Source organism: Hyperolius riggenbachi, chromosome 2, assembly GCF_040937935.1.
Source record: "Hyperolius riggenbachi isolate aHypRig1 chromosome 2, aHypRig1.pri, whole genome shotgun sequence".
Classification (NCBI taxonomy): Eukaryota; Metazoa; Chordata; class Amphibia; order Anura; family Hyperoliidae; genus Hyperolius; species Hyperolius riggenbachi.
Genome location: NC_090647.1, coordinates 378,431,239 through 378,447,232, shown reverse-complemented (window position 1 = coordinate 378,447,232; position 15,994 = coordinate 378,431,239). Strand labels below are relative to the sequence as shown.

The 15,994-nt window shown below is 43.9% G+C and overlaps 1 protein-coding gene across 1 annotated transcript; it reads right to left on the bottom strand.

Moving 5' to 3' along the window:
• Nucleotides 1-13,924: 13,924 nt before the first annotated feature.
• Nucleotides 13,925-15,643, bottom strand: LOC137545107 (piggyBac transposable element-derived protein 4-like). The gene has a single exon (XM_068266220.1). It carries the CDS (start codon nucleotides 15,641-15,643, stop codon nucleotides 13,925-13,927), a length of 1,719 nt encoding a protein of 572 aa, XP_068122321.1.
• Nucleotides 15,644-15,994: the final 351 nt, after the last annotated feature.

Here is a 15,994-nt window from a genome sequence, read left to right as displayed (position 1 = left end):
AAGTGACTGTGAAGCTAATTAGACAACATTTCCCCCCCCCCCCCAAAAAACACACATATAATAAGGCAGTATTTCCCTCGCAAAACACACATAACAATGCAGTGTTTCCTCGATGATGTGGTGGTCTCACATCACAGATATGCCAACTCAGTACTAGCAAGGCATAACTTATAAAATGGAAAAACCATTTCCCCAAAAAGAAACCAATACCCCAAAAGTCAAATGCAGAAACCATTACCACACATGTGAAAGGCAGAAACATTTACCCTAAATGTCAAAACTGTTATCACAGATGCAGAGTTTAGGAGAGGTTAGCGGGTGCAAGGGTAGGATAGACAGTGGCATCGCTAGGGGCTTAGGTCCGGAGCTAGTGCCCCGTACCTTGGTAAAGGTGCCTGGAATCTGGCATCCCGGTGTGCCCCCAGTTTAGCCAGTGTAGTTGCTCCCAGTGTGGCCAGAGTAGTTGCCCCCAGTGTAGCTACCCCCAGTGTGGCCAGAGTAGTTGCCCCCAGTGTGGCCAGAGAGTAGTTGCCCCAGTGTGACCAGAGTAGTTGCCCCAGGAGGAAAAGAAGCACTAGAAGGAGGGGCGTGGGGGCAGCGGCAGGGAGGGGGGCCAGATCCCCCCCACTCCCTCACCTGGGACCCCTCCTTCTGCTATCTTCCCCTCCAGAGTAGCGGCGGCAAAGAGGCGAGGCGGGCGGGCGGAGGATTACTCACCTAACTTCCCCGTTCCAAGCGCTGGAGCGCAGCGTCCCCATCATCACAGGTATCCGCCTTCAATGCCACCCACTGTACTTCCGCCAATCAGGAAGCACAGTGGGTGGCATTGAAGGCGGAGACCTGTTACGAGGAGATGCTGCGCTCCAGCGCTTGGAACGGGGGGGGGGGGGGGGGCAGTGTGGCCAGAGTAGTTGCCCCCAGTGTAGCTGCCCCCAGTGTGGCCAGAGAGTAGTTGCCCCAGTGTGACCAGAGTAGTTGCCCTAGGAGGAAAAGAAGCACTAGAAGGAGGGGCGTGGGGGCAGCGGCAGGGAGGGGGGCCAGATCCCCCCCACTCCCTCAACTGGGACCCCTCCTTCTGCTATCTTCCCCTCCAGAGTAGCGGCAGCAAAGAGGCGAGGCGGGCAGGCGGAGGATTACTCACCTAACTTCCCCGTTCCAAGCGCTGGAGCGCAGCGTCCCCATCGTCACAGGTCTCCGCCTTCAATGCTGCCCACTGTACTTCCGCCAATCAGGAAGCACAGTTGGCGGCATTGAAGGCGGAGACCTGTTACGAGGAGACGCTGCGCTCCAGCGCTTGGAACGGGGAAGTTACACGCGGGTTAGCGACAGTTGCGGCGAGCGACGGTTCGGGGTGCGCGCCCGTGCAACGCCTCATACTCACGGGCGACCTGTCGCCGCAACACGCGTGCGCTGCGTGTTGCGGTGACAATTGTAGCACTTGAGTATGGGTCATAACTCTTATCTGCAGTTTTAGCAAAACTAGCTCAGGATCAGGGAGTAGGGACAATCTGCACAGAGGTCAGCCAGGCACACTAAGCTGCTCACCCCCTGTTGGATATTATTTTGTTGGGAAATATGGAGCATGCAATGGACCAGGTGAATGAACTATAAAACCAGCTTGTGGTGTTTACAAGAAACCAAGATCAAAGAGTGAGACTCTCTTGCAGATCTGGTGGTGTTAGCCTTAAGGATGAACTGGTGGTATCTGATTTCAAAGAATGGGATCCTTAAAGGATAATCAATAGGCTTCCTGTTAGGGATGCCCTCGGGGCCAGCAGATCCAAACACCACCTGGCTCCATAAACAATGATCTTGGTTAAATCAATAGGCTTCCTGTTAGGGATGCCCTCTGGGCCAGCAGATCCAAACACCACCTGGCTCCATAAACAATGATCTCTGTTGAAACAATAGGTTTCCAGTTGACAAGATAAGCAAGAAGCTGGAAAGGACAATATAACACCCCAGCAGGAGATTGGTCCTTTGATGCATGAAAGCTATCTCAGTATGAGTCAAAGGTTACAGTCCGGACCCCAAACACCTGTATGATCAGGGCACCCCCTGGTGGACAGATAACCAACATCACAGGACTTCATGAGTGAGGGGATAACGCCATCTAGTGGTCCAAGACGTAACTGAGGAGGAGACCAAAAGGAGGCGGAATGATACCTGAGCTAGGGGTGGTTGTGTGGGTGTGTATGTGAATGAGTGAGTTTCAGTGAGTATTTAAGAGGCAAGCCTAGCACAGATCTGGGCAGCAATAGCAACGGCAGCAATAGCAACAGCAGCAACAGAAGGAGCAGCAGCAGCTTAAGACCAGCAGCATAGAGAGACAACAAGCCTCCATTTTGATGTAAGCAGCAGCCATCTTGATTAAGATATAGAGTGCCTGCATTGATACGCAATTAGTAGATAGGACTAAAGGAGCGCCTTATCTTGTAACTTTTCTGTCTACTTTGTTATACTTTAATTTGGAAGAACAATAAATAACTTGACTACAACCAGGGACTGTTATTTACGCAAGTAGACTAGGAAACCAAGTAGCGGATATATCATTTGGCACCCCAGATAGCGTGTGGAATAGTCAAATCCACATAGAACTCCACAATATCGTAACTGCTACAGAAAACGGATCAAGAACATCCAGTCGCTGCAATCCAGGTTTCCTAGACGATTGATGAAATCCACCTGACGGTTACTACAGACGCCAGGACTCCTCAAAGAATCCAGGTCCAAGGGCATCGCCTGAGTTTCGCGCTGGTCGTGAAGACAGAGACGCCTGAATCGTTACCTGAAGTGCTGTGAAGTATTCCATCGCTGAGCAGACGCGCAAAGCTGGTGAAGTATGAACACTTTCTTATCTATGACTAATATGCATATATAGTGCTGTATTGCTGTTGTTTTTTGTTGTTGTTGTTTGTTAGTTCTTAATTGTGTTAGTAAGCCTGTATTAGCTATTCAGTGGTTGCCGGCAGAGACAGGATTGATCACCCTGTGCTAACTGAAGTACCCATAGGATCTATAGGAATAAAACCAGACGTTTTTGAGGGAAAGTGAATTGGAATATTTTCTAGTGTTCACGTGAAGGGGAAGTAGCCTTCTGCCCAATAGGAGACCTCTCTGGCCTGGATCAATAAGAAATTGGTCTGTGTATGTGGGATACGGTCAGTTAGAAGTAGGTAGAGCATTGAACCAATTTGTGTAATTGGATGCATGATACCTGTGGAACAGACTTGTATGTCTGAATTGATAGCTATAGGATACGTATTACATGTATAAGTTGTTAATAACACTTGTGTAACTTGGTATTGACATTGGTGTAACTGGTTATTGAAACTAGTATAATCGGTATTGAAATTGGTGTTGTTTGTATTAAAACTGGTCTAGTTTTGTATTGAAGCTAGTGTATTTAATTGTGGAGAATTGTGTAAGTTGTCATTGAAACTTGCTAGCATTGTTGTGTTAAGTGGTCTCAAATTGTCTTAGTGAGACGATAGTGAAGTACTGTTTGTGTGTTTTTGTAATCAAAGTTTTTTTTTTTTTTAACTTTGAGCTCCGTTACTTGGAAATTGTAAAAATGGAAGTTGTTTCAGAATTCCTTAAAAAATATTCCTCTGCAAATTATCGCTCATGTGTGGATGAGGCTTTGACTCATCAGTATAGTGATTTAGAAAAGCAGTGTGAAATGCAGAATGAAAGATTACAGACCAAGGTTTCTTCTAAAAAAAATAGAAAACAGAGAATGGCCAATCTCATTGATATGTTAAATAAGATGAAAGAGCTAGCTTTACAAAAGGAGTTGCAGTTTTACACTGAAAAAGCTCAGCTAAGAGAAGAAATTGATAGCATTACAAAACAGTGCTTAGCCATGGATATTAAAAATAATGCTTGTGAATGTGAGGAATTGAAGGAGGAAGTTGATAAACTTTTTGTAGAGAATGGTGATTTACAAGAGTGTTTAGATGATTGTGATTCTAGATGTAGACTCAGGGAATTACAGATAGCATCTTTGGAACACAGAAAGACAATGTTATTCAAATGCTTACAGAGCAGCTGGCTCAAAAGGAACAAGGTTTACAGTTGTTAAAAGCACAAGGTAACAATGCATGCAACCAGGGTAATAGCTCAGGTTACAAATCTCTGGGAGAGGAGCAAAGAGGCAGAGAGGAACATCCGATTTGTACTGCAGACGAATCTCAATCTCCTCCTGAGCTGTCATTAAATCAAAATTCCACACTCTTTACTCCTATCCCAGACAGGATTGATCACCAACACAGAAATGCTCAAGGGCAAGGTCATGCAAATCATAATGTGCACTCCACAACACTCTCTATACAGGATCGCACAAACCTGTGCCAGATATTGGGGAAGTTTGACACTTCAGCCTCACCTGTCAGCCTCTCCAATAAGCTGGAAGCTGTAGTCACTCAATATAATTTGGAAAACAGAGATGCCTGTGCGCTACTGCGTGCATGGCTCCCTTCACAGCTGTGTGAGAAATTACTGCCTCCTGTGGGGACTCATACTGGTCTGTTGGCAGAACTTAATTCCAATTGGGGAAATGCAGCAGACAGAATGGGAGAGTTACAGAGAGTGATGGGAGGGAGAGATGCTAGAGGAACCAATGCGCTAGAAAATGCCAGATTTAGAAAAGGTGAAGACCCTGTCTTATTTTGCAGTGAATACTTGTCACTGTACAAATCCACATTTGATTGCCCAGATATGTCTCCTGACGACGGTAGTTTTCTTTACTCGATGGCTAACAAGTGTACCTTTGTGGATTATCACACAAAGATTGCACTCAGAAATGCTAATTCATACCAGACATTTCTGAACATAATAAAGGACTGGATTCAGGAGACAAATCAGGACAGTAAAATGCAAAGGAAAATTGCAGAGGTAACTAAGAGTGAAGGAAGAGTCAGATCCACTGGCAAATGTTATAAATGTGGGCATATGGGACATTTCATGAGAGACTGTAAATTGAACAGGAGAGTAGGGGGTAACAGAAGTTTTTCTGACAGGAAAGATCAGAAGAGGCCTGGACCAGACAGGGTGCAGAGGGAAAAAGTCCAAGATCCGGATGTTACCCTATATGGTCCACTCCTAAAAGAGCTAGAGAGGGTTAAAAGTAAAATCGCTGAAATTCCAGAGGAATACAAGACCCCACCCCCATCCAATCCTTATGTGAAACCATAGGGATTACAGGCCCCACCCTTGTCCCCAGTATGTCAACTTGAAAGGGACAAGGGCAATAGACCACATATCCAGGGAGCGGTAGGGGGCCATCGCGCTGATATACTTCTGGATACAGGAGCAGCTGTCAGTTTGACAAATATGACATTGACAGCGGACCCTAATGGCAAGTCAATTTTTTTGAGAGGTTTTGGAGGTCAGGTAGTTCCTGCGTTGCAATCAATGCCAGTGCCCATAAACATAGGAAACATGGACATACAACACAGTATGTACCTGTCTCCTACACATGAGGGCACCATCATTGGATCGGATGTGATGAGAGCACATGGTTTGGTGGTCGATCTATGTAATTGGATGTTGTGGAGAGGGTCCAGGTACAAAGGGAAGGTTTGCATCATCACTGACAATTATGGGGTGGCATCAGTGAAACCCAGTGACACGATGGATCCCAGAGCATTGTTAAAAACGAATGATAAAAGGTTAGCTGAAATCTTGTGGCAGCATGACAAAGTGTGGGCGACATACAAAAATGAGTGTGGCAAGGTGACAAATATGATTGTCAAAGTAGAAGGCCCAGATCCCTTACCACAGAAACAGTACAAGATTCCCCCTGAATCAATTCCATTTGTACAGTTCACCATTGAAAATTTGTTGGCACAAGAAGTGATTAGAGAATGCCAATCAACAAATAATGCACCCCTATGGCCAGTAAAAAAGGGTAATGGTTGTCGACCCTGTCTAGATTTCCGTGCACTAAACAAATGTACCCCATCTGTCACCAATGTTGTTGCCAAAATGCCCGATATGATGACAGCACTCAAATCATCTGCAGCAGTGTATTCGTCTATCGACGTCTCAAATGGCTACTTTTCGATCCCCATTCACCCAGATAGCCAATACAAATTTGTATTTTGTTTCCAAGGAAAGCAATACACTTTCTGCAGGCTGCCACAAGGGTTCAAGTCCAGTTCAACCTATTTTCATAAATGCATGATTGAGGTTTTAAAATCTTTTTCAGAGCCAGAATGTATCATTCAATACGTGGATGATGTGCTTATCCAGACAGACACTAGGGAGCAGCACTATGCTCTCCTTAATGAGTTACTAACATTAATTGAGAAAGCAGGGTTAAAGCTAAACCCAATGAAGGCCCAGTTAATGAAAGATTCTGTTTCCTTTTTGGGAGTTGTAGTTTCAAAGGGGGGGAGGACTCCTGACCCAAACAAATGTGAAACTATCCAGAAACTTCCAAGGCCCAATACAAAAACAGCACTGCGACAATTCTTGGGGGTTTTCGGTTTCTGCCGAGACTTCATTGAAGGATTTGCAGAAAAGGCAAAACCTCTTTATGAGTTATTGAAAAGTGACAAAAGGGAAGCAGATCCGCTAGAGTGGGCAGAAGAACAGGAACAGGGATTTAAACTGTTGAAAATCACTTTAATGCAAGCCCCAGCATTAAGTAATCCCAACATGGAATTGCCATTTGCTATACAAGTGTACACATCAGATGTAGCAATCACGGCTGTGTTGCTGCAAGAGAGGCAAATAAAATGGGTACCTGTTGGATATTTTTCTCGAGTGCTTAGTCCAGTTGAGAGGGGATTTGATGATTGTGTCAGGAACTTGATGGGTGTGCATTGGGCTGTTCTTGCAACTGAACACATTGTAGGCTTTGGGACGCTGACTCTACAGACACCCCATACTCCCATTAAGATGCTTCTAGAACGCACCCTCAGTGGAGTATCATCCCAAAGGGTAGCCCGATGGCTGATTGATCTAACGCCTAGAAACCTCATGGTGATGCACAATGCCACATACGTTCTTCCTCAGTTAATGCAATATGAGGGTACGCAACATGATTGCGGAGAATTCCACCGAACAAAAACACAGGAGATCTTCAGATTAGTGGAAGGAAAGGAAGATCTCAGAGTCTGGTTAGATGGATCTCGGTACTGGGAGGGAGGAAGTTTCCACACAGGATACGCCCTGTGGTGTCCACAGACACGAGAGGAAATTTTGATAAAATGTCCCAGGAATTTCTCAGCCCAAAGAGCAGAATTAGAGGCAGTAAGAGAAGCCATTATGCATTTCAGTGCAGGCCCAATTACAATCTTCTCAGATAGTGCATATGTCACCAGGTCACTGACTGAATACATGCCCTTATGGCACACTAGAGGATTCAGTGATGCTTCTGATAAATCCCTAATGCATACTGCAGTGTTCCAAGACATTTGGGCCAAAGCCAGCTCTGAACCACAAAGAGTGGCCATAATCAAGGTAAAAGCACACCAGAAAGGCAGTGATGAGTTAGCAGTGGGAAACAACAAGGTAGATGAGCTAGCAAAAGAGGCAGCTTTGATAGGGGTTAAGTGGGCTCCCTATGACATAGAGGGACAACAGGCTTGGGAAGAAGAGGATTTTGAATGCAGGAAAAATGATACAGACCTAGCTGAACTACTGCCTGTACTTAAAACCCCTACCCCTTGTTTAGCCGAGGAGCAGGATAAAGATGAATCCTTAAAACATCTTAAAAATCTAGTTAGAGGCAAAGCGGCAGATGTTCCTCAGGATTTTGTAATGCGAGATAACCTTCTCCTTAAAAACACCATTGAAGGATTATGTTTTGTTGTGCCATCCCAGCATCAAAAGGACATAGCAAAGGAAAATCACCGACTGACAGGCCACATGGGTGTTCAAGGCACCTTAAAATTCACTCAGACAAAGTATTGGTGGGAAGACATGAATAACACAGTTCTGAAAATTGTTCAGGAGTGTCTTATTTGTGCTCAGATGAACCCCAGGCCAAAAGGCCAGAGACCTGTGCTTGCTAGAGTGCCTGTAGCTGAAGGCCCCTGGGAAAATCTACAAATTGATTTTATAGGTCCTTTACAAAGTGCTCCGGGAGGGTACAGATATCTGTTGGTGGTGGTGGATGTGTTTTCAAAATGGGTAGAAGCCCTACCTATGAGGAAAGACTCAGCTGCGGCTACCGCCAAGGCCTTTTTATGGACAGAGGTCCTGTCCCGGTGGGGATTCCCAAAAACAATCGAGTCAGATAGAGGCACCCATTTCACAGGGAAAATCATGACCGGAATTTGTAATCTGCTTGGGGTAGAACAGAGATTTCATGTACCATATCATCCCCAGTCCTCTGGCATGGTGGAAAGAATGAACAAAACCCTAAAAGAGAGGCTTAAAAAGTTGGTCCTACAATCGGGTAAAGATTGGTTGACTCATTTACCAACCATTTTAATGGCCATAAGAGGGTCAGCAGCCAGAGGCACGGTACTGACCCCATATCAATTGATGACAGGGAGAATCATGAATCTCAGCCACCCAGCTGATCCCATGCTCAGCACACCCCTGAAAAAGAGTGCGGAAAAGGAAAAATTCCTGAGTCAATTACAGGAGCAAGTGCAAAAGTATCTGCACTTTGCGGCCAGTAATATGGCTCCAAAGCAAAGGGAAAACCCTAACAGACCACCGATTGCATTAAAAGTTGGGGATAAGGTGATGGTGAAAAATTTTGTATCCAAATCCTCATGGGATGCAAACTGGACAGGTCCCTTTGAGATCACCATAGCCTTAAGTGATCAAGTGGTCAAGGTTAAGCGTTTGGGCATTAAAAATGGCAAATGCATGAAAAGGAGGGAAGTGGAGAAATGGGTTCATGCAGATCAGTGTAAGAGATATGACTGTTAAGAACTGATACCGCACTTGTCTTCTTCTTTTCCAGAGACCAGTGGAGCGAAAATTAACAGAACGGAGGCATTGGGACAATGTACATAAAAATTTTATTTTTCATGGTGCTGATTAGGCTGTGTAGTAGTGACACAGTGGAACTTGAGGAGGAATACTCTGGGTATGGAGATGGAGATATGGAATTACATAATCCAGAGTCAATAATGACAAAGCAGATAAAACAATGGATATATTTGCAACAAAAACATGAGGACAACAATAACAGGAGAAGAAAGTCTAGACTGACAATGGATCGCCGTGTGCCATTGGAAACATACCAATGGGGCAATCAGGACGGAGATCAATATAGAAAGTTTTTTTCATTTGGCAGGTTTAATCCCAATTCCAGAGACAATAGGCTTTCATTTGTACACGGAAATCCTGAGTTTAAACTTGAATCTCTGCAGTCATATGTGAATGTGAAAATATATATAAACGAAACGGGTTATTGGTTGGGGGGTGAAAAAGGAACGCAGGTTCAAGAACACAAGGATATACACTATGGGATTATACATGAACACTTAAAGGAAGGAGAATATATATTTATGTGTGGTGTATATTGGTATAGAAACCTGCAACCAGCAAACACACCAAAGGAAATTACACTCACATACAGGGATGAGAATCTGGGCGGATTCCAAAGGGTTCCGATGACACAAGAACGAGGTGATAATTTCATAATCGGGTCAATATCCAGAGCCTATAAGTCATACAGAGAGGCAGTAGGCTATTGGAAATGTGAAACAGCAGACATAGAAGTGGGGGAGATACAAATCCTCGATGGGTCATCGGAGCACTTGGAAATCTGCACAGAGAGCAAGACAAATGACTCGAGGGAGTATGAGTACTTGGAGTTAGGACAACCTCTCCAAGTAAATCTAAATTCTAAAAGAACACTTATCACTGAGGTACAATATGCCATGTCCACCTGGCACTTTAACATATCTCAGTGGTTAATAAAGACCTACTATCCGGTATGTGCTAAATACACCCACAATCAAGTACGTGGTTTGTACAACTGGATTACTCCCAAGAATAATACGGGTAGACATGCAAGCACCAGAAATGGGCGCCTACTCTTGAGGAGTAATCGAGAGAAAAGGGATGTATTTGGCACTGTACTCGGAGGAGTTGGTACAGGAATGGGAATCCTAAATGAAGCCGATATTGAGATTATAAGGAATAAGTTGTCTGCCATAGCATTAGATAGCAAACAAGGATTTGTTAAACAGAGAGAGATCAATGATATTCTTGACAACATTCAGGAAAAACACATAAACACACAGGTGAATGTTGCTAGGGATTTCATTGAGAACTTCAAGACACTGGTCGACAACGTAGTGAGAAGAGGAAGGAATACATCATGGGCGTTGGTCTGCACGCAAGGACAGACAGAACTGTCAACCAACATCAAATTAATAATACAGTCACTGCATGAAGGTGAATGGCCTTTTGAGCTGCTTTCCCAAGTTGGTAAACATCTCCCAAAACACATAACTTTTACTAGTCCAAAATGGTGGGCGAGTTCGTGGTTGGGGTGTACTGATCCAGATTCTGAAAAATGCTATGCGACTTCACTTATAGTGTATTCAGAGTCGCGCCCGGTTATTATATATGATATTAAGTCCATTGGTATACTAACCGGAGAATCTTTAATCTTACACCCGAGGCTGAACTTCCCACAGGTGATTAGGGAGAAGGGAAAATGGCAACAGGTTGATGTTTCCCTCTGTCTGCAGCGAAACCATGATGTATTGTGTTCCCCAGGTCAATTCAGGAGGGTAAATGAGAGATGTTGGGAGGATGCTTCCATTTGTGTTTTGGATGGAGAGAGGATTGGCAGGGACAAGGCACCAGTGTACTATTTAGGACATAAAAGGGTTTGCTTTTTTGTCCTAGATACTACTAACGTAACATTAATCCTAGACCAAGGATGCTCTGTAACAGTATCTGTGGCTAGAGGCTCTTGGTGTACCCTTGGCAATGTTTCTGAAATCCAAACTACTAAATGGAACTATAGCATTCCTTCTGTCGCACGGTGGGTCATTGATTTTAAGTATAACAATCCTGTTGATATCCAGATGATGAATTTGGGAATGGGAAAAGAGTTACAGGATTGGTTGGAAAAGTTGGACAGAGATGAGTATGTGCTGAGGGAATTGCAAGAAGAAGGTGCTAATGCAACTATAATGGTACACCATGATCAAAATGAACTTAAGAAGGTGGAATATATGTTAGAAACAGACTCAGAGGGCTACTGGTGGGAATATATCTTTGGTTATTCTGACAAAGCTAATACTATACTGAAATACTTGATGCACCCAGTTGTAGTGTTACTAATTGTTACCATAACTCTATCAGTAGGACAGATAGGCATGTGTGTTTTTATGAGGTACTTGTATAAAAAGATGCAGTTCCCTCCTAAGATGATGGGAACGCCACCAAACAGTGCAGTCTCCTCCTTCCAGGCAGAGACTTTACTGTGTGGGGTAGAACCGGAACGAGAGCAGATCTGTAAAAATTGTCACAGAGAAGGGCACGGCATAGAGAACTGCTTCATTCCTTACCGAAAAACACAGATGTATATATGAGGAGTCTAATATGATGAAGGGATATAGGAAAGTGACAGATGAATGAATATAGGTATATGAAGAGTGAAGCATAGCCAATATGCCAGTGACACACCCTTGTGTGCCACACATATTCAGAACAGTTGGATGACATAGTGACGAAATTGGCAGAAAAAATGGTAGCAACCAATGTAATGACTTTATTTGCATAATTTTTGTATTGTAATTTTTCTTGATTGTAATGTATATAATAGTGAATGTATATGATTGGGTGGCTCCTCTAGGTCCAGGCTATCATAGTGGGTATAATACATTGGCATGGTCAGTGTGAATGAATTTGAGTGAAAAGTGTGCGAATGGACTACCCCAAGCAAAGGAAGAGTTCTCGCCCCCAAGAGCGAAAGAGAACCCAGGTACTGCATACTACCTGGACAAGGATGAAGGACTGTGTGCCTTTCAGGCACAAAGCGGCATATGTTGGATATTATTTTGTTGGGAAATATGGAACATGCAATGGACTAGGTGAATGAACTATAAAACCAGCTTGTGGTGTTTACAAGAAACCAAGATCAAAGAGTGAGACTCTCTTGCAGATCTGGTGGTGTTAGCCTTAAGGATGAACTGGTGGTATCTGATTTCAAAGAATGGGATCCTTAAAGGATAATCAATAGGCTTCCTGTTAGGGATGCCCTCTGGGCCAGCAGATCCAAACACCACCTGGCTCCATAAACAATGATCTCTGTTGAAACAATAGTTTTCCTGTTGACAAGATAAGCAAGAAGCCGGAAAGGACATTATAACACCCCAGCAGGAGGTCGGTCCTTTGATGCATGAAAGCTATCTCAGTATGAGTCAAAGGTCACAGTCCGGACCCCAAACACCTGTATGATCAGGGCGCCCCCTGGTGGACAGATAACCAACATCACAGGACTTCATGAGTGAGGGGATAACGCCATCTAGTGGTCCAAGACGTAACTGAGGAGGAGACCAAAAGGAGGCGGAATGATACCTGAGCTAGGGGTGGTTGTGTGGGTGTGTATGTGAATGAGTGAGTTTCAGTGAGTATTTAAGAGGCAAGCCTAGCAGAGATCTGGGCAGCAATAGCAACGGCAGCAATAGCAACAGCAGCAACAGAAGGAGCAGCAGCAGCTTAAGACCAGCAGCATAGAGAGACAACAAGCCTCCATTTTGATGTAAGCAGCAGCCATCTTGATTAAGATATAGAGTGCCTGCATTGATACGCAATTAGTAGATAGGACTAGAGGAGCGCCTTATCTTGTAACTTTTCTGTCTACTTTGTTATACTTTTCTTTAATTTGGAAGAACAATAAATAACTTGACTACAACCAAGGACTATTATTTACGCAAGTAGACTAGGAAACCAAGTAGCAGATATATCACCCCCCTTCCACTATTCAGTCTCTCATTGACCTGCTCTGTGATCTGCTCTGCTCACTCCAGCCTGCATTTTTTTATAGTAACCTTTTCACTGCTTGCCCTAGCTTCTTTAGCTTTGTGTATCTTAATTGCATTATTTATAGCTACTCCTGATCTTCTCCTATTAAAAATGTCTAAAGGTGGCCATACATCAGCAACTTGGCAGCCGATCGACGATCCGACTCGATTATTATCGAATCAGATGAAAATCGGTGCCGCCAAATGCATGCCCGATCGAAGATTGGTTGCATACATCGGTCGGACATGCTGCAAGATGCAGGGCTGACTTTCTGGATCAGATGCACATTGGTAATGGTGAACAATATCGGGACAAGCAACAAATGTGACATAACCCACGGGCTGTTCCCACAGTATATACAGTAAATGCAGGGCCGGTTTTAGCAACAATGGGGCCCCAAGGCAAAATAAACCTGGGGGCCCCCCAACAGATACCCCGGAACAAAAATCGGCATTAACCTCCTTGGCGGTATGATTACTGCTGGAATTACTTCCTAAAAGCGGTACAATTTTTGTGATGGAAATGTGTAGTTTTCTTTTGACCTGTAATTGTTAGCAAATAGCAATAACCTACTCATATCTCATTTTAACTAGTGCTAAGAATTTATATAAATAAATAAATAGACAGACGCAACTACTTTTTTTTTCAATGCAAGGATTTATAAACTACCTTACATTTCAAAAAATGCACAACATAAAAATCAGACATATTAATAAATAACAAGACCATAAACGTACTGCAGTTAATTTACCATGAAAGGGTAATAAAAATAAACTCATACTTTTTTGCATGAAAAAATAATGCAAATCAGAAAAAAAGCTAATAAAGCTCCCAGATATAATATATCTGCACATCCCCACAGATAATTTAGCATGAAAGAGTAATGCAAATAAATTCATACTTTTTTGCATGAAAAAATAATACAAATAAAATAATACAATGTAATGCTAATCAGAAAAAAAAACTAATAAAGCTCCCGGGTATGGTAAATTTTGAAATATGGGACTGCACAAAGACCCACGTCACAGTCAGGACAGTGGAACCTGGTTTCTTTTCTTATTTTTTTGCCACTGTTGTCCTTCTTTGAGCAGCAAACGACGCACATCCGACTTGGTGTTGCCTTTTTTTCTGTCGGCGGGACGTATTCCACAAAGTGGCGTGCAATCAGGCGTTCTGGATTTACCACTCCAGCACCATGACGTCCAGGTCTCCTCGCCGCTGTGGGTGAACTTTGGTGTGTAACAAATATGGACTCCACAACTTTCCAAATAAAGTCAGCATGAATCCCGGGCTGGTCGCTATATTTTTTGAAGAGCACATAGGAGTTCCAAAGACACTGCTCCAGAAGATGCCGAAAAATTTTCTTATAATATTTTTGTTGTTGTTTCCGCATCGCTGGATAGAAGGTGGTCTCCTGGTCAGATTTGTCCACGCCTCCCATAGTGTTGTTGTAATCCAACACAAGCTGTGGTTTGACGACCTCTTTCCCACCTCTTGTGTGGACCGTCACTGTGGCGGTATTATGCACGGTGCTCATCAGACACACGTCTTTTTTGTCCCGCCATCTCAGCGCCAGAATTTTGCCTTTTTGCCAGGCCACAATGTCTCCAGGCTTAAGCTTTTTGGCGCCAAATGACGTTGGCATGTCGCGCCTGTTAGGCCTAACTGTGCCATAGCAATCAGTTTGGTTATGCAAAAGGACCTCAATTAGCTCAGGAGAGGTATAAAAGTTGTCGGTTGTGACACAGTAGCCCTGATTTAGAAGTGGCTCGAGAAGTGTCAGGACAGAGGACGTGGCCAGACCATAGCTGCGGATGCGGAAAGTCTCGCTAAATGTTGTCCCCTTTCCTGTGTAGATAACGGCATTCCATATATATCCAGAGCTGGATTCACACAGGCGATAAGATTTTATCCCAAATCGTGCCCTTTTAGACGCAATATATTGTATCCAGCTGAGCCGTCCTTTATATGCCATGAGGCTTTCATCGATGCTGATGTCTCGCTCAGGCACATAGGTCTGCTTGAAGTTCCTCATTATAAGTTGGCTTACATCCCAAATTTTACGCAGTTTCGGTGCCGGATGTGTGTTTTCGTCATATTCCTCGTTATTTGTAAAATGTAGGAACTTCATAATCAAAGAAAATTTATATTCCGACATGACGGATCCAAAGAAAGGAGTAGCCAGTAAATGATTGGTGGACCAATACATTTTCTGCATTGGTTTCCCCACAACTCCTTGTAAGATGATTAGGCCCAGGAACTGCCAAATGACATCTGAGGTCACCGGTTCCCATGCTCTGACTCTGGAACACCTCAGATGTGAAGTCGCCATTTGCTGCTCTGCGTACCTGTTTGTCTCAGAAACAATTTTGTCGATGACGTCAGCTGTCAGAAACAATTTCAGGTACGTCAAGGGGTCGCTGCCTTCCACCTCCACCTTCAAACCTGATGAACCAGTGAATGGGAATCTCGGCGGCGGAGCTTGAGGCGTACTGCAATCAATTGCGCACCAGGTGCGCACATCTCGGACATCAAGCGACGAATCCTCACCGCTGTCGCTTTCAGCATCAGACGACGAACTTTGCCAGGATTCGCTATCGCTTGCATCAAGTGCGTCAAGTTCGCTGTCACTTTCCTGCAGCTGAAGAACAGCTTTTGCGCTGGATGCACGCTTGGACGCCATGGACGCAGATCAATGAAGCAGAGAGAATCAAATCAAATCTCTGAAATCTCTCTGAGGTAAGTTTGTAACAAGTGTAGCTTGTATGTAACTTTATTTATGTGTACATTGTTTTTTTTTGTGTGTGTGTGGTCATTTTTTTTTTTTTTGTATTGAAAGTATATAGCTTTATTTGTGTGTGTGTGTGTGGGGGGGGGGGGGGGGTATTACTTTATTTTATTTTATTTACATTATTATTTTTCATATAACTTTTTTTTCTTTATTGATTTTTTTTTTTGTTACAAGTGCCGATCAGGCACTGATGACGTCATCACGCCGATGACGTCAATGCGCGGCGGGGCAGGGGCACACGAT